Source organism: Myotis nattereri, assembly GCF_964212035.1.
Source record: "Myotis nattereri genome assembly, chromosome: 19".
NCBI lineage: Eukaryota > Metazoa > Chordata > Mammalia > Chiroptera > Vespertilionidae > Myotis > Myotis nattereri.
In genome coordinates this window covers 11,815,267-11,833,335 of record NC_138095.1, presented here as the reverse complement: position 1 = coordinate 11,833,335, position 18,069 = coordinate 11,815,267, and the positions used below count along the sequence as shown (strand labels likewise).

Below are 18,069 nucleotides of genomic sequence, written 5' to 3'. Positions count from 1 at the left end.
CTCCCCTCCCCCACTTGCTGTGCTTGGGGAACCATTCAACACGTGTTGGTCCAGGTTAGCCAGGTTTCAGTGTTTTTAATCAAAGTTAGAAAAGTTGGGGAGGGGGTTACAAAAACTAAGCATTTCCTGTAGACCATCAAGGGTCAAGTTTCTATGATAGGAAAATCTACACTCAATCCCCTCAGCCCACCCCTCAGAGCTGGGACAAGGGGCCAGCAGCGCACTTAAGCCCCTCGTCTGTCACCAGTGCCCACATGGTCCACATCTCCAGGGGGCTGAGCCGGTGCACCAGGAGGAGCCCTCTGAACAGGCAGGGGTCCAGGGGGTCCAGGGGCTGCCGTATTCCAAACGTCTTGAAGCCAGCATGGTGCATGGGGCTCACCCCCAGCTTCCTCAGGCACATACCCACAAAGACGTCATCGATGGGGAAGAGTTCGGCCTCTTCCACGGCGGCTCGGAGGTGCCGCACGGTGGCTCTGGACATGACATACCCCCCACCCCCCGCGTAGGGCGGGTAGTGGCGGGCCCTGTACATGGAGGGCGGGATGAAGTATTTGACCTTGGTGTTCCTGTTGGGCAGAGCCTGGCGGATGACGTCTCCCACCAGGAGGTCCTGGGCTGGGTCCCAGCCGTCCAGGAACTCCAGGACATTGGGCACGTGGACAAAGACATCGTCATCTCCCTTTAGCACGAAGTGGGCCTGGGGACAGGCAGCCGCCACCCAGCGCTGCAGGTGCAGCTCCTTGAGCGTCAGGTTGAAGAAGTCCTCAGTGAAGTCCCACTGGAGGATATCGTCAAACTCCCGACTCTCATAGGCCAGCAGCTGGGCAGGGGGTGCGGGTCCTGCCACCCCCAGGAGGAACACCAGCTTCAGCTGCCGGCCCCCAGCCCAGCCTCCCACCCGGCCCCACGTGCTGCGGATGGCCGCACGCCGCTCCACGTGGCCAGGCTGCGACTTGATGGCCAGGAGCAGAAAGACGTCCTCGGCACAGCCCGAAGGTTCCAGCAAAATGGAGAAGTTGCGGCAGTGGCGATAGGTCAAGAAGAGACGGTGCCGGCTAGGCAGGGACAGGGAGGCGTTCGCCACAGTGTGGTTGGGTGGACAGTGGCTGCGGCGGGGCCCCGGGGGAGCCCAGAAGGGCTGGCGGGCGGTGGGGGAGCCCGGAAGGGCTGGCTTGGCTTCCTTCTTCAGGAAGAGCAGGCAGCTGAGCAGCAGCACAGCGAGGCTGTACAGGACCAGCCAGCCCAGCCTGCGGAACATGGCAGGGCCTGCAAGGAAAGAGCCAGTGAGCGGGCCCAGCCGGTCCCGGGACCAGCCTCGGCCTCCACCTTCGCCTCCCTGGTCCCGAGAGCAAGTTACCCACACCCTGCGGGCCTCTGGGAGTGCTTTTATTTTTTTTTTAAGCGTATCTTCTAGCTCTTTCCAGAGTCCCTCTCCCAGAGGACAGACTGAGCTCACCTGCTATGCCAGCCCTTGCCTGCCTTCTGTCAGCAGAGGGCTCTTAGGCCAACTTTCCCCAAAATGACTTGCAGCCACTTTAGAACAGGCACCATGAGCATTTTCAGCATTTCCCAGGAAACTCAAGTACCTTGCATGCTTTAGTGGAACTGGCACAGAGCTAGTTTGGCTTCGGGTTAAATTCATTCTAAGGACTGAACGTGACAATCTGGGCTCTTACGTCTAAATCAATACATTTCCCAGAGTCTGGAGTCTGCTCTGTAGGTGGCAGGCCCTGTGTTGGGGGTCTCAGCCCCAGCAGAGCAGCAGATGGAGCCACCACTGAGCATCCCCTTCAATCTGCTGAGGTGGCCTGGGTTCTTGGGTTAGTCCAACGGGGTTTTAGGGACAAAACCCACGCACATGAGAACATGGAAGCAAGTGGGAAGCTGGAGACGGGTGCCAGGGGTGACTCAGGTGCCCAGCAATGCAAAAAGGAGGCCAAGGAACGCTAACCAACAGGCACGTGCCCAAGTCCAGAGTAGCAGAGCCAGGCCTCAAAGCCGCCTCAAAGCCTCCTCTTCGCCACTCTTGCCACGCTATCCTGGTCCGACAGGCCTCCCCGTCTACCCACGTTAGCCTCAGCCTATTGTCCCTGCCGCTGCAGCCCCACAGAAGCTGCCATCTCTTCCAGCTGCCAGGGGTGGATGGCAGGCAAGACAGGCAGGGTCCGAGCCCTCAGAGACCCTGAAAACCAGAATGAACTTCAGACAGCGCCGGGACATGACAGCAGCGTCAGGAGGCCAGGGGCCGGGAAGGCTGTTGATACCGCAGTTTAGAAAGCCGCCTTGATAACGGACACGGGCAAGGACTGGGTGGAGTAAGGGCCCAAACCACAGAGACATCTGGAGAGCGCGCCAGGCAGAGGGGACAGTTACCTGCGGAGCCCCCGAAGCCTGGATTTGGAGCAGGAGGAGGGGGCAGAGGTGAGGGAGGGGGCTGAGCAGCCCTAGTGTAAGGGCTGCGGAGGGCTCGGGCGCTCCTGTGGGCGCCTGGAGAGCCACTGGAGGGTTCAGCAGGGGCAGGAAAAGAATTTACCTGGGGTGAGAGTTCACTGCAGCTGCCGCTTAACGGATCCGGGAAGAGCAAGAGTGCAAACGAGACCAAATGAAAACTCCTTAGTGGGGGCCAGGACGCAGCGTGGCTAGGGTGGGTGTGGCTACGAGGCGGGAGAGCTGGATGGGTTTCAGGTGGGAAATGGGTTTCAGGTGTGGCAGGCAGGCTGTGAGTGACGGGCCCCGGGTGGGTCGTGTGCCAATTACGGAGCAGGTGCAAAGCAAGCGGCTTGGTGTTGCCGTGCGAGTCTCAGTAGCCGGGGCTGGACTGCGCGAGGGACCTATGACCCCTCTGCCCACCCTCTCCACGGTGCCCAAACCCTCGGCGGCCTCCACTGCCCGAGCAACAAGTCCGCACCGCAGTGACCGGCAGCTTCTGCTCCGTGCCCCCCCCCCCACACACACACACACCTGGGAATCCCACGCCAGGGCTGCGGGCTCAGAGGCTTCCCCTCCCCACGCCTGGTTCCTAACCTGCACCCGCTCAGCGAGTGCGCGACGCCCGCTAAGTGGGTGCTGAGCCCCAGGGTGTGTCACTGTTTCTGGGATGACAGCTAAATTGCCACGACAAGACAAAGAGCCAAAGCTGGTTCATTCCTCCACGCGAGTCTCTGCAGGGCTTTTGCGGGACCGCAAAGCACGGACCAGGAGCCCGCGGTGGACACCCCTCTGGGGCTGAGCGGACGAGCAGCGGCGCCCCGCTGCGCACGGGGCACCTTTCCCCGCAGCGGACCTACCTGAGCGAGGAGTGAAGCGAGCAGCTCGCGCAGTGGCGCCGGGACGGGAGCATCAGCCGCATGCACCTCGCTCGGCTCGGGCGGTGGGCGGGGCCCGGCCGCGGCCTCTTTTGTGCGGACCACGCCCGCCAGTGGGCGGGGCTTCTGGGCGGGCCCCCACCCACCGGGGTGTCCAGGGCCCAGGCGCCCCCGCGGGCAGGAGAAGCCGCCCCGCTCCCGCAGCGCCCGGCTCCCCGACGCGGGCAGACAGACAGACGCGGGGCTGCGGGCGTCAGAACCACTTTTAATGCGGCTACACGACGAGGCTCCGCAGCGCCTCCTCGGCCGAGCGGCACTGGTTCACCTGGATCTGCACCTCCACCGTCAGGGGCTCGGGGTGGTAGTCGCTCTCGTAGCCTGAGAGGGAGACCAGCAGGGAGGGCGCAGCCGGGCTCCTGGCGCCCGAACCAACCCGTCCCCGCGCCCCGAGGGCGTCCGCCTCGGCTCGGCCTCCGTGGGAAAGTCACGCTGCACCGGGGACCGCCGCACTGACAGGACTGCTATTCAGACGCGAGTATTTGGTAGATATTTTCTTTAAAAAAGTGAAGTCAACCTGGCGCTTCAGGGACAACAACTGAAAGCATTTGGATAAATAAAGTTGTAGCCCTAGAGCTTTCAAATAGAAACCAGAACTTTGGAACATGGTATCTGCCACCATGCACTTCGTTTTCCAACGCTCAGGACTGCTCTCCCGATGACGGGGAACGTGATGTTTTGGAAACTGTGTGAAATGTGTCCACACTTGGAAGGTCGGCAGAACGCAGTGATCCGGTTTTTACAAAAACCCAACGTCTGGTGTTGGGAACTGCGCATGGGGAAGAGCCGTGCAAAATGCAGGGTCGCCCAAAGGATTTCAGTGCAGCTGACTGTGAAGACATTCCTTCGCGGACCCAGCGTTCACCTTGAACTGACCCTCACACACCTTCGAGCGGGCGTATTTGATGTAATGTCAGAGGAGGGAACCTGCAGTCAACAGAAAACCTACACTACACTCCTCCTTTCCAGGCACATGTGCACGTGAGGCTGGACGTCCTCACACACCTCAGCACTTCCCAGGGACCACAGGGGCAGCCGTGGGTTGCCACCGTCCTCTGTTAAGTCAGGTGTTAAAGAGATTTGCAAAAATGTCAACAAAATCCTGAGCTTAGAATCCTGAGAGAAGAACCACCAAATAAGACGAGCAGATAATTTCAAGATCAACCTCACCCCACAGCTCTGTCACCACTCGCAAGTCAAGATTTGCATGGTCTTGAAGTCCAGCAGTATAAATCCTTTTGTGCTTTTCTAACCCCCTGCTCCCATGATGTATTTTATTTTTTCTTTGTGCTTTTTCAAAGTTGTTTTGCCGACCCTATGTCCTTTGCATTTTCATATACATTTTAGAATCAGATTGCTGATTTCTATTTTTTTTAATCCCACTAGGATTATGACTGAAATGGCATTGACTCTACAGATCAATTTGAGAAAATTCGACATCTTAACATTCAATCTCCTAATCCATGGACAAGTGCACTTACCTTACACTTGTTTTCATTGAGAAAATTCATGCACCAGGTGAGGACACATGAGAAGGGCCTGGCTGTTAACCAGGAAGAGGTCCTTACCTGGCAAGGCTGGCATCTTGTTCTTGGCCTTCCCTGGCTCCAAAGCTGCGAGAAAGAAATGCCTATTTTATGAGCTGCCCGGCTATGGTGCCCGGTTATCGCAGCCCCGATGGGTGAATACAGGTTCTCAGTACAGGCTCCCTGCCTCGGTCATGGTCATCGGCTCTTACCTTTTTTAGTTTTCTTAGTCTTAGAGTCCTGAGAGAAGAACCACCAAATAAGACGCTCACAGAGTGGGGGGGTGCAGATTCCAGTGCGTCTTGTGGGCGGCTCCCCCCCTGCCAGGCCTCTCCTGGCATGGAGGTAGGGCAGGGTCTCCTAGGGAGGAGGGGGCCACCTGCCCCCTTGCCCCACGACCCCACTGGCCGTCCTATGCCTTCTGGGGCCTTGCCAACGCTGGGGCTTCTTGGGGCTTGGGGCCTCCTCCCCCAGCCTCCACCCCTACCCTCCCACGACCTGGCCCCACGGGCCTTGCTTCCCAGCACTATTTCTGTGGGGAGGGTGTGGCAGGGGCCCACGGTACCCTGAGAAATGTCAGCCTGTCGGATTCCAAGGTGCGGATCACCCCAAACATGCACAGGGTGGACACGAGTGGATCCCCCGCCAGCAGGGGCTCCAGGACCACCAGGCCGCTGCCCAGCACCCGCAGGATGGGGGGGTCCTGGCGAAACTCCTTAGAGACCCCTCTCTTCTTCTTGGTCCCCTTCTGTTCCTGGGGGGAGAGGCTGGGAGGGTGACAGGGCCCGGCCAGGATGTGCCCAGTGCCCATGGCCACTGCCCAGGGCCAGGGGTACCTTCTTCTCTTTCTCCCCTTTGGCGGCCTTGTCTTTCCCATCTTTCCCTTTCTTGTCTTTATCCTCTTTCTCTTTCTCTTCTTTCTCTTTCTTCTCTTTCTCCTTCTCCCCTTTTCCCTTGGCAGGCGAGGGACTGTCGACAGGAGGTGGCACCACGGGCCAGGAGAGAATCTAGAGGACAGCAAGGCGGCCACGCTGGGGCTGGCTGGGGTCTTTCTGGAAAGGAGCTGAGACCACGCAAACAGGGGAGCTGGGCCGGACAGAAAATGCACAGGAAGGGGCACCGGCCTCCAGGGGAACCCCACCTTCTCCTCCACGATGGTCACGGTTGTCCCTGCCAGCAGGAAGGCCTTGAGCGGCACCAGGTCCCGGATCGTGTGCTGCATCTCATAGTTGCAGGGGATGACGTCAGCCCAGGGCTTGCGGACGGTGCTGAAGAGGACTGTCCTGGGGTGGGGGTGGGGGACACCCAGGCGTCATCGTGAGCCAGGGACAAGGCTGCGGGCACCGCAAGGAGACGGCGTGGGGCGGGGGGCGACCCCCACCAGGCAAGTGGGGGGCCAAGAGCAGGAAGGGACCGGCACCGTGAGGAAGTAGGGGCGCACTCTGCATGGGGGCTTCCCCTAAGGGGTGACTGTGGATGGAAGGAAACCAGGAACAAAGCAGAACTTTTAAAAACTTCAGCAAATCCTGGGCCAGCCTGGCTCAGTGGCTGAGCATCAACCTATGAACCAGGAGGTCACGGTTCGATTCCCAGTCAGGGCACAGCCTGGGCCGCAGGCTCGATCCTCAGTGTGGGGCCTGCAGGAGGCAGCCGAATGATGGTTCTCGCTCATCACTGATGTTTCTCTCTCTGAAATCAATAAAACATATATGTGTGTACACACACACACACACACACATATGATAAAGTTATGGACTGAAATACAGTAGAAGTTAAGTCCAATGAAGCAATTCAGCCCAGAGCTTGAAACCTGTGAGGTAACTGTGCAAAGACACATGTCAGAAGGGAAATGTAGAAATGGAGGAAAGGTGGCAATAACTCATCCTAAAGATGAGTGCTACCGACAGACAGACTCTGACAAACGTCAACCGTACTCCCAGGGGAACCCACTCGTCAGCGCTGGAACCGAACGTGCGCGCCCACGCCTCCTGCTAAAACCCGGGGAGCGCGGCGGCGGGACAGCAGCCGCCTCCCGGCAGCGGCCTTCCACCTGCCGCCAGTCCCACCTTCATCCTTGCTCCTGCTGTCGCGGGGCAGGGACCCCCCGCCCCCCACTTCCCGGGGTGAGACTCCATTATCTCCCCCCACACACCCCCCCAAGGGCCAGCGCCCACGGGCGCCTGTTCAGGGTCGTTCAGGACGCTCCGCAGCGCAGGGGATGCCTTAGGTGGTGGGATTATTTGTGGCTCTTACTTGTTTTTAAGAATCTTCCCCAAAATTACAACAAGGACCGTGGACCAGGCTGGGACCCTGTGTCCCGCCAGCCCGGAGGGTGACCCCCGCCCCCCAACACTGAGCGAGAACCGACTCCGTCCGCACAAGATTCTTCCTCGGAAAGGCCTTCCGCCCCAGGGACACGGCGACCCGGGCCGGCAGGTCCCCGGGGTCGGAGGAGATCAGCTCTGGGCGAAGCACAGCGTGTCACCCAGGGGTCCGGCTGGCGCCCCCGGCCCCGGGCGGCCGGCCCCCTTACCCCGGCGACGGGCAGAGCCGCACGTCTATTCGCGGCCGCAGCTGCGCCAGCTCCTCCGCGGAGCCCAAGGACCCCGGCAGCGACAGCGACGCGCCCGACACCCCCGACTCCTCCGGCTCCACCGACTGCGAGGCGGACGAGGGCGCGGACTCGGCGGAGTCTTCCGCCTCCTCGAGGGTGTCGGGGGCGGCGCGGCCGGCGGGGGCGGCGGGGCCGGAGGGGGCGGCGGGGCTGGAGGGGGCGGCGGGGGCGGCGGGGGCGGCCGGGGCCTCTTCGGGGGCCTCGTTCTCGCTGGGGGTGGGCTTGACGATCTGCGGGGTGGAGGGAGCCCGTCTGCGCCGCGTGAACCACACCCCTCCGCCTCCCCGGGGGGCGCTGCCGTGGGGGGGGGGGCTGGGAGGCGGGGGGGGACATTGCCTGGTGGAGAAATTGGGGTGCCCCTGGTTCAGGGACAGAAGGGTGAGCCGCTGGGAGTGACTCCAACGGGAGGAAAGCGGCGGAGGGAAACCCCGTGGGCCCAGAGCGCCCCCCCCCGCCCCCGCCCCCGCCCGGGACCCGCGGGCGCACCTCGGCCAGGACCCCTGCGTATTCGCTCCCTTCGCCCTCCTCGTCCTCCACGAAGTCGTAGGTGACGTAGTAGCTGTAGGTGATGAAGGGCCCCTGGGGCCCCGGCTCCGGGTCCAGGACCGAGGAGTCCAGAACCCCCCTGATGCTTCCAATCGTCACCACGAACTGCGCCTCGCGCGCCAGGACGTCTGCAGGGGCAACGGGCAGGCGTGAGGCGCGCGGGGTGGGAGCGGGAGGACAGCCGGGGCTGGGTCCCAGCGCGGCCAAGTGCAAACAGGTCCCCTTCGGTGAGACCCCCTTCGGCCTGTCCCCGACCTGTGCGATGGGACCCACAGCAGCAGGCCGCTCCCAGGTAAGAAGGCGCGGCCTGGGCAGGGCCTGCCGGAGGTGCCCTCTGGCATCACTGTCTGTCGCCTTGACCTTGAGAAGCCTGGTGCAGCTGGTGGCAGGGCCACCAGGGGGTGATCTGAAGCCACCACGTTAGGGAGAGGCTGATCGGAGTTTCCCATTTGCCGAGGGAGGGAGGGGACCCAGGAGGCCCAGCCTCCCTCCCCTGGTCCCCAAATCCCAGTCTCACACCAGCCAGGGAGCTTGGGGACAGACACCCAGCAGCCCGGGCGGGCGGCTCCCTCACCCGCTTTGTAGCGGAGCCCCTGGAACTGGTGCTTCTCGCTGGAAGACACGGTGATGTCGTCCAGCACGCAGAGCCGGGCCAGGCTGTCGATGGTGAAGCCGCGGTAGTAGGGCACCAGGGCCAGCGGGTTGCCCTGCAGGACCAGCAGCCGCAGGCGCTGCAGGGTGCTGAGGCTGCCCACCATGCCCTGCAGGTCTGTCAGGTCGTTGAAGCCCAGGTCCAGAGACACCAGGTTGGGCCTGGAAGGCGAGCAGAGGGGTGGGGACAGGCCTGCCGTCCAGCCTGCCCCAGCACCCCATGCCCAGGACAGCCAGGAGGCCTGAGCCTGCCCATCAAGACGACATACCTTGGGCAGCCCTCGACCCAAGTTAGCGGCCCCCCCCCCCCCGCCCTCCCCCCCCCCCACACACACACAGGGAAGCCTCTCTCCGTGGTCCTGCCATCCTCACAGGTCACAGACGGGCCTTGTCACCTCCCGCCTCTGCCCGACTCCTATGGACACACAGCCTCTCCTCTAGGTTAATCATCTCGGTGTCTCTCGTGGAACCATATAGTGTTGTGCATCTAGAAGGCTCTCTCTCTTTGTTGTTAATCCTCACTCGAGGATATTTTTCCATTGATTTTTGGAGAGTGGAAGGGAGGGGGAGAGACAGAGGGAGAAATATCAGTGTTGGAGAGACACATCGACGGGTGGCCTCCTGCATGTGACCCAACCAGAGCCGGGATTGCGCCTGCAACCGAGGTATGTGCCCTTGACCAGAATTGAACCCGAAGCCCGACACTCTGTCCACTGAGCCAGACCAGCTGGGGCACCTAGAAGGTTTTTGACAAAGACTGACCAGCTGTCAGGGACGTGGGAGGGAAGCCCCTGTGGGAGGAGCCATGGGGGGGGGGGTGTCCGGTAACATGGGGACCTGGGGAGGGAACACACGGGCCTGGAAGCTGGAGGACACTTTCCAAACCCAGACGGGCAACTAAGCACAGGAAGCCCTGTGGTTCGTCTCCTGGGCCGTGGGTGCAGAAGAACCCGCCAGTGAGGGCGGAGGCTGGGCGGAGGGCCAGGCCCGGGGCACGGTGGTTTCCTCACCGCCAGGCAGACTAGAAAGCAAACTGCTTTCAGCTCTGAGAACAGAGGCGAGATAAACACAGGGAGTCACCTCCTCAGCCCCATCTCTCACGATCACCTGCCGCCTCCCTCCTTTTATGGCCCGTCCTGTCCTGCCCAGGATGCCGCCGGCCAGCCATGGGAAACACGCTGACTTCACCCCCAGCAGCCTTTCAACAGAACCAGGGGAGCGTCAGCAAGGGAGTCACACCTTCCCTTTCATTTCAAAACAGTGAAAGGGAGGTTTATAGGTTTTCCTGAAATCTACACTCAGTGTTAAACAGGTTACCCAGGTTACGGTCAGTCTTATTTCCCACATAAGAGGGGGGAAAGCCTGGTCCTCTGTCCGCGGTGCAAGTCTGAAGCCCAAGTGCACGTCTCTCTCCTGCGCCACGTCCCTGACGTGATGCTGCGGTCGGCGGAAGGGGGATCAGAATCGTGGCCTCTGACCTCATCCTCCGTGGGTGCAGGGTTTCGGGTTTCCCACTTTCCACCCACCAAGGACACAAAGTCAAACCAAGAGTTCCCAGCTCAGGACGATTTTGTCCCCGCTGACCTTCGGCCCTATCGGGACATGGCGGCTGTCGCACTGGTGTGGGGCGGGCGCTACTGGCATCCACTGGGTAGAGGCCAGGGGTGCTGCTCAGCTTCCCGCAGAACCCAGGACAGCCCCACACGAAGAATTTTCCAGCCCAAATGTCCACAGTGCCTTGGTCTCGGGAGCCGGCTCTAAAGCCTGGCACCCAAGCAAAGGCCTGCCCTCCTCCCACCACCTTTCGGTGTCCTTTCCTGGCCTCTGTGGGTTGTTTTAAATTGAATCAGAAAAAGAACTTTTATGTCTGGAGCCAGCAGCCAACCAGGAGTTATTACAAAAAAGAGGGAAGCTGGGTCCCTTTCAGCGTCCAAATCTAATGCTTTCCCCCTTTTCTGCTTCTAGCTGGGGGCTCCGGAGTTACCAGTGTTGGGAGGTGATGTACATGCTTTGCAGGGGGCCCAGAAGCTTGTTGTGGCCCAACCCCAAGTGCTGGAGGCCTGGTGGAGGGTGAGCACACAGACACTTCATGCTGGTGATGATGTTGCCGTAGAGCTCCAGCACCTGCAGGGCGGGAAGGGCACCTGTGAGCCCAGCACCACCCGTGCACCCCGTCCTTCCGCCCCGAGCACCACCCGTGCACCCCGTCCTTCCGCCCCAGCACCACCCGTCCACCCCGTCCTTCCGCCCGAGCACCACCCGTGCACCCCGTCCTTCCGCCCGAGCACCACCCGTGCACCCCGTCCTTCCGCCCCGAGCACCACCCGTGCACCCCGTCCTTCCGCCCCGAGCACCACCCGTGCACCCCGTCCTTCCGCCCCGAGCACCACCCGTGCACCCCGTCCTTCTGCCCCAGCACCACCCGTGCACCCCGTCCTTCCGCCCCAGCACCACCCGTCCACCCCATCCTTCCAGTCCCGGAAACTCTGCAGAGGATGCACCAATCCGCCATGCCACGTCTCCCTGTCCACCTGACCCCCTTATGAAAGCCCGGGAAGAAAATATTCCTGCAGCAAGAACCATGGGGAAGGAAACTTTAAAATTTGGAATGGGAGGTGATATGGGAGCGCGTGGGAGGGGACATGCACAGCACTTGGCCACGTGTCTCTGTGTAACCCACGCCCCCATTCTTTTTACATTGTTTCGAAAGTGCTGACTCTAACATGGATCTTACAGATAAACAGCATGTTTGTATAATGATTCTAGGAACTAACTTCAAAAGAAGCCGACTCTGACCTTCAGGCGTTCCAGCTCGGGGAGATTTGCCGACCTTCCCCCTTAGAGCCATGATGACGCCCATCAGGCCATCCCTTGACCAGTGTGGACATCCTATCCGAATGGACCGTGCACTAGAGAACTTTTCACCCCCACCCCCATCTCTCTGTTCTGCTTTCCCTCTCTCCTTATAAAAACCCCTGCCTGCACCGAGATGCTGAAATGGGCTTTGTGACGGGAGTCCCCCATCTCCTCAGGCTGCTGGTTCTTGAATAAACCTACTTTCCTTCCACCAGCCCGTGTCTCTTATTTTTAAAAAATTACTGGCCCTCGCCGGTTTGGCTCAGTGGATAGAGCGCCGGCCTGCGGACCAAAGGGTCCCAGGTTTGATTCCAGTCAAGGACATGTACCTTGGTTGCAGGCTCCTTCCCAGCCCAGGCCCTGGTCAGGGCTTTGCAGGAGGCAACCAATCGATGTGTCTCTCCCACATTGATGTTTCTCGCTGTCTTTCCCTCTCTAAAAAGGCAATGGAAAAATATCCTCAGATGAGGATAAAAAAATAAATTATTGATTTTAGAGAGAGAAAGGAAGGGGGAGAGAGAAGCATCAATTTATTGTCCCACTTATTGATGCATTCATTGGTTGCTTCTTGTATGTGCCCTGACCGGGGACCGAACCCGCAACCTTGGCATATCAGGATGATACTCTAAGCAGCTAAGCTACCCGGCCAGGAGCCCTGTCTCTTAATTATTGGATTTTGAGCAGCAGGCAGCCCAACTGGTTCAGTATCATTTGGGAAAGCCAGAGGGGCCCTGGGTGGAAAACAGTGAGTTCTTGTATTTTGCCTCGAAGATCTCACCTGGTGTTTTCTTGAGCATGGCCCTGAGCTATAGTTCTCAGTCCCTTTTGATTTAAAATCGAGACCATTTTTGCCCAACCAGTGTGGTTCAGTTGAGTGTCATGCCATGTACCAAGAGGCCACAGGTTTGATTCCCTGTTAGGGCACATGCCTGGGTTGTGGGCTTGACCCCCAGTAGGGGGCGTGCAGGAGGCAGCTGATCAATGATTCTATCTCATCACTGATGTTTCTATCTCTCTCTCCCTTCCTTTCTCTGAAATCAGTGAAAACATATTTAAAATAATATTTTTAAAAATTGAGACCATTTTTGAAGGAATTGAGAGATACAAATTGGTAGTAACAAAATAGTCACCACGTAAGGAAGATAGTTAATAATATTGTAATAACTACGTGTGCTGCCAGGTGGGCACTGGAAATATCAGGGGGGCCACTTTGTAAAGCATGTGATTGAGTAACCACTATGTTGCACACCTGAAACTAATACAAAATACTGAAGGTAAACTGTAATTGAAAAGTAAAATTTAAATTAAAATAAGATCAAATTGAGACCATTTTGATATGCTGAGCTTAAGACTCACGATAAAGCCTAGCCTCCCTTTCTTTTTAAACTATCTTATTGTGGTAAAATATATTTAACGTAATTTGCCATTTTAACCATAAAATTCAGTGGCATTAAGTACATTCACATTGTTGTACAACCATCATTACTATCTATTTCTAAATGTTTTCATCACCCCAAACAGAAGCTCTGTGCCCATTAAGCTACAACTCCCCATTGCCCCCCCCTCCACCCCCCACCCCCCACCCCCACCCCCACCCCCACTGCCCCTGGTAACCTCTCATGTGCTTTCTTTTTTTTTTTTTTTAATATATTTTATTGATTTTTTACAGAGAGGAAGGGAGAGAGACAGAGAGTTAGAAACATCGATGAGAGAGAAACATCGACCAGCCGCCTCCTGCACACCCCCCACCGGGGATGTGCCCGCAACCCAGGTACATGCCCTTGACCGGAATCGAACCCGGGACCTTTCAGTCCGCAGGCCGACGCTCTATCCACTGAGCCAAACCGGTTTCGGCTCATGTGCTTTCTGTCTATGGATTCGTCTCTTCTGTATCATGGAGGTAGAATCATCTAACATGTGGCCTTTTGTGGCTAGCCTTTGTCATTCAGCATAATGTTTAAGTTTCCTCCTTGGCCACCGTCACTCCTTTTTATGACTGAATAATATTCCAGTGGAGGGAGAGGCCACACTGTGTTTACCCACCCACCTGCTGACACACTGGGGTGGTCTCCACCCTTTGGCTCTCATGAATGATGCTGCTAAGAACATTGGTGAATAAGAATTTGAGCCCTAGCCGGTTTGGCTCAGTGGATGGAGCGTTGGCCCACGAACTGAAGGGTCCTGGGTTTGATTCCGATCAAGGGCATGTACCTTGGTTGCAGGTTCCCCAGTCCTGGTTGGGTATGTACAGGAGGCAACCAATTGATGTTTCTCTCTGTCTCTTCCTCTCCCTTTCACTCTCTCTAAAAATCAATGGAAAAATATCCTGGGGTGAAGATTAACCAAAAAAAAAAAAAAAAAAAAAAAAGGACGAGGAGGAGGAGGAGGAGGAGGAGGAGGAGGGGAAGGAAGGAGGAGAGGAAGGGGAAGAGGAAGAGGAAGAAGAATCTGAGTCCCTGCCTTCAAATCTCTCAGCCCACACTTAGGAAGGGAATTGCTGCGTCTATGGAAATTACACTTTTGAGGAATCTGAGCCACCTCAGAAAAGCCACAGTGCCAAGACTTTTGTGTATGGGGCAGGGGCAGGCTCCTTTACCTTGAGAGTTGGTGGCAGATTGAAGGCATCGATCTCCATGATTTGATTGGCACTCAGTACCAACTCTTCAAGCTTTGGGAATTTCAGGAGGTCTTTATCCACCAGGCTCACCTGGGAAGGAAGGGAAGGAAGCTAAGAGCTCAGCTGGAGCAGAAACCTGTGGATGTGAGGATGGCACCACTTAACCAGCTGCACGGAGCCCCCTCCCAGCACCCACCCTTCTGCTCCTACAGCCTATCCTGCCTCGTCTGCCAGGATGCAGGCATGTCGGGCGTGGTGGGGACCCTCACCTCTTCCACCCTCACCCCTCCTCTGACTGTGGATGCCTACAGTGTCCAGCTCAGTGTCCTGTGTCCCCTGTTGGACGGTAAGCTCTGAGGGCAGGAAGTCCATCTTTGCTGTGCACCCTGGAGCCACGGTGAACCCTAAGGTCTTTAGAAGTCACTGGTGTTCCCACAGCAGGGTCAGAGCTGCCGAGCCTGCCCGACTCCTCAGCTCCCGTGGCCTCAGACACTAGGGGACCTTCCTGGCTAGGCCTCTTCTCTGGGGTGACTGACCTGCCAGCTTGCCTAGGAGCGAGGGGTTCCAGGGACATGAAAATTTCTGCGTTAACACTGGGCCAGTCCCAGGCAAACAGGTTGCTCTCCCTCCTCATCCCCCAAGCACTGTGTCATTCAGTTTCTCTAGGGAAGGAGGAGCAAATGGGGAGTCCTGGGCTGTGTAGCCATGCAAGCTGTGGGCTCTGTTATCGATATAAGCAAAGAAGGCTTTTTAGAGAAAGGAATTACTATAGTACTATGCCCCTCCCCTGACCCTGGGCCCCACAACTGAAATGAAGTAAAACCAATATAAACACTTGGAAGGTTTCTACTAGGACCCAGAAGGGTGGACTGCAGGGCGCTCCAGAAATCAACTAAGACCCACAGTGGACTTCAGCTGGGGTGAAGGAAGAAGGCATACAACACAGAACAGGGGAGCAGCTGGCTCTGTGGGGTGGGCCAGCCAGTGAGATTAATTAGGAGGGCAGAGCTATCCCCATCCCCACCCCCACACACTTCGCACCCCGTCTTATCACTAGGTGCTGGAAGGAGGGTGGTCTCCTGGCGTCCCCTCTGTCCCCTCTGTATGCCAGCGTGCAGGTGCCAGCACTCACCTGTTTGTCCACCACCTGGAGGGACCTGAAATAGGAGTACAGGAAGTCCTCTTTGAGCATCTGGGGCTTCCGGATGGCCAGCTGCCTCAGGAACAGGTCCTCAGCACTGGAGCCCTCCAGCAGAGCCCAGGGCGACTGGGGGCTGCAGACCAGGCCCAGCAGGTCCTCCACGGTCTCCTCCGCGGGGCCCCCAGCCTCCTCCTCTCTGGGGACCAGCTCCCGCCACGTCCGCCAAGTTCGAGGAAGAAATCTCGACTTATTCTGCAGGGGTGGGGTTGGGGGGGGGGGGATATGGAGAATTTCTCTAGTTGTGACTCGCTCCTCTCAAGGATCCGAAACTCGCGGAATTGAACAGATTGTAAGACAGGACAATCAGGGGTAAAGAGTTTAGAAGTTTAGACAACGAGTAATCGATACTTTTGACTGATTATCAGCCATGGGACAGACAAGGGAAACTAAAAAAATAGTAAAAAGCTCCATTCCCGCCTTTAGGAGTTGCCCTTGGGCTGGGAACCCGGAGATGCAGGTGGAAGTGATTAAACATTTAAGGAAGCAGCAGGCCACCTGTGAGAAGCAATGGTCAATGAGGGGCAGGGGCGAGGCTGAGGGGTAAATTCAGAACATTTAGGTGCTGTCGGGAGAAGATGAACGAATTCGCCCGAGTTTGCTTTTTCCACTCCTCCCCCGCCCCCCAGACTCGATGAAACCCTAAAGCTCAGTCAGTCCAAGGCCGGGCACACAGTAGGTGCTCAGTGTTTGTGGAAAAAATACCGACTCCCCCTCGGCGCTGACCAGTGTGGGGGGCCCAACGTCCCATCGCGGCCACCCCACGGGGACCCTCCCGGACCCAGGCGCCTTCCTGCACATCTGAGGCGCCCGTCTCACGGTCCTGCTCCTCCTCCTGCCCCTCCTCCCCGCCCGGCATCCCTCTGCTCACAGCGGGGGACCGACTGCTGGCCGTGCTCTCAGGATGAGCTCTTTCCTCAAGAGCAGCCTGGGCTCTTCAGGAGGGAGAGGCCCTGGGGGTCCCTGCCCTCCACCCTGGGGCGGCTCCCGCGGGCCTGGGGGGGGGGCCTACTCGGCCCGCCCTTCAGCGTCCCATCCACACCCCGGGGCAGGCAGCTCCCTAAACGCCCAGATCCCTGCCCCCTCTGCCCTACCCCGCCCGGCTCTCAGTCCCGGGGCCCTGGCCGGCCCGTCTCCTCCGACGCCCAGGTCCCCCAGCCGTCCCGCCTGCGCCCGCACCCAGCTGCCTGCGCCGCACGGAAACTCCTGCAGACACAACTGCCGCAGGTGCTCCCGCACCGCAGCGCTCACGGTCCCGCCACCCTTCTCCATGGCGCGTGGACCCCGCGTCCTGCCGGTTGCTAAGCAACCGCCGGAACGTGCACGTGCTCCAGGCGGCGGGGCGCCGCGGCGGCGCAGGCGCTCTGGAATCCCAGGACTCGCCCCGGAGACCCCGGCTCAGCCCCAGGAGAACTGGGTTTTCCCTCCTGACCTCGCCTGTGCTCCCGGCTGTAAACCAAGGAAAACAGTACAGCCCCCCGCCGCCGGGGTAGTAACTGCTGCGGCTCCCAGCGCTTCCCTTACGCTACGCTACGGAGTCTCCTCCAGAGAAAAATGCTCATTATTACCGCCACTTACAGCTCCGGAAAGGAGACATTAGCCCAAGGTCAAGCTCAAGATTGTCCTCAGGGGATTCCAATGTGACTCTCCTTAACTCCTGACTCGGAGTTTTAATCACAGACCCCACTTGAGACGGACCCAATCCCGCTTACCTCTCCATCCTCAGAGCATGGAGCCCACTGCCGGTCACACAGGAGGGGCTCCTGGGCACTGCTCGGTGAAACCCATGGGAAAGGTGACTCTGGTTCCTAGACTCTGGAAACGCAACATCGTTCATGGAGACATAATGGACACACCCTAGAACGCGCCGCTTTCAGGTGTGCAGTTCTGTGGGTGTCAGTGTATTCACAGCGCAACTGTCATTCTAACCTAACTTTCAACATTTCCCTCACCCCGAAAGGACAGCCCATACAGATTAGGCAACCGACCTCCATTCCCATCTACCCAGCCCCCGGCAACCACAATATGCTTTCTGTCCCCGTGGATTTACTTCTAACCGCTTCACATAGTGGGACACGGTGCCACGATAGGGGCAGAACGCGTTCTGTTATCCATCATCAACCGATGGGCCTTTGATTGTGTCACTGTCTGGCTCTGACGAGTAATGCCGCTCTGAACACTCATGTACAGGTCTTCGTGGGAATGCGTGTTGTCATTTTTCTTGGAAGGAATTCCTCTAGGAACGCAATTGATGAGTCCTATGGTATGGATTTGTGATTGGTAAATACTCCTCTTCTAGGCCTGTCTTTTCTTTCTCTCAATGGTGTCTCTAGAAAGAGCAAAACATGTTTAATGTTGAGAAAGTCCAATTTCCTGACTGTGATCCTTCCCAAAACACCTGCTGTGGTGGCTGCTTTTCTGTAGGGGGACACCTTTCCTATTATTAGAGAAATTCTCCCAAACTAGGAAAATAAATACCCACGAGTCTGTTGCAATATAAACTAATCAAAGAGAGGAATCAAGATTAACTCCCAGGATTTTGATGAAGCAACTGGGTAGTTTCACTTTTTTTCTCACTTCTCAAACCACCACCACATGGCTTCCACCCCCAGCAGTGTGTTCAAACTTCCCAGTGACCTCATGTTCCCCCGCATCGAGACTCTCCTCAGCCTTTATCTTAACGAACCTCTCCGTAG

The 18,069-nt window shown here is 58.1% G+C and overlaps 2 protein-coding genes across 2 annotated transcripts; both read right to left on the bottom strand.

Moving 5' to 3' along the window:
• Positions 1-64: 64 nt before the first annotated feature.
• B3GNT4 (UDP-GlcNAc:betaGal beta-1,3-N-acetylglucosaminyltransferase 4) lies at positions 65-2,097 on the bottom strand. Its single transcript, XM_081113549.1, has one exon. The coding sequence runs from the start codon at positions 1,259-1,261 to the stop codon at positions 194-196; it is 1,068 nt and encodes a 355-aa protein (XP_080969675.1). The 5' UTR covers positions 1,262-2,097; the 3' UTR covers positions 65-193.
• Positions 2,098-2,536: 439 nt separating this feature from the next.
• Positions 2,537-16,645, bottom strand: LRRC43 (leucine rich repeat containing 43; the record flags this gene model as incomplete). Its single annotated transcript, XM_081113548.1, has 14 exons — positions 2,537-2,673; positions 3,291-3,686; positions 4,934-4,978; positions 5,104-5,131; positions 5,457-5,645; positions 5,728-5,898; positions 6,033-6,174; positions 7,425-7,735; positions 7,992-8,179; positions 8,626-8,864; positions 10,687-10,826; positions 14,155-14,265; positions 15,308-15,568; positions 16,553-16,645. 13 exons carry the CDS (start codon positions 16,643-16,645, stop codon positions 3,583-3,585), a joined length of 2,022 nt encoding a protein of 673 aa, XP_080969674.1. The 3' UTR covers positions 2,537-2,673; positions 3,291-3,582.
• Positions 16,646-18,069: the final 1,424 nt, after the last annotated feature.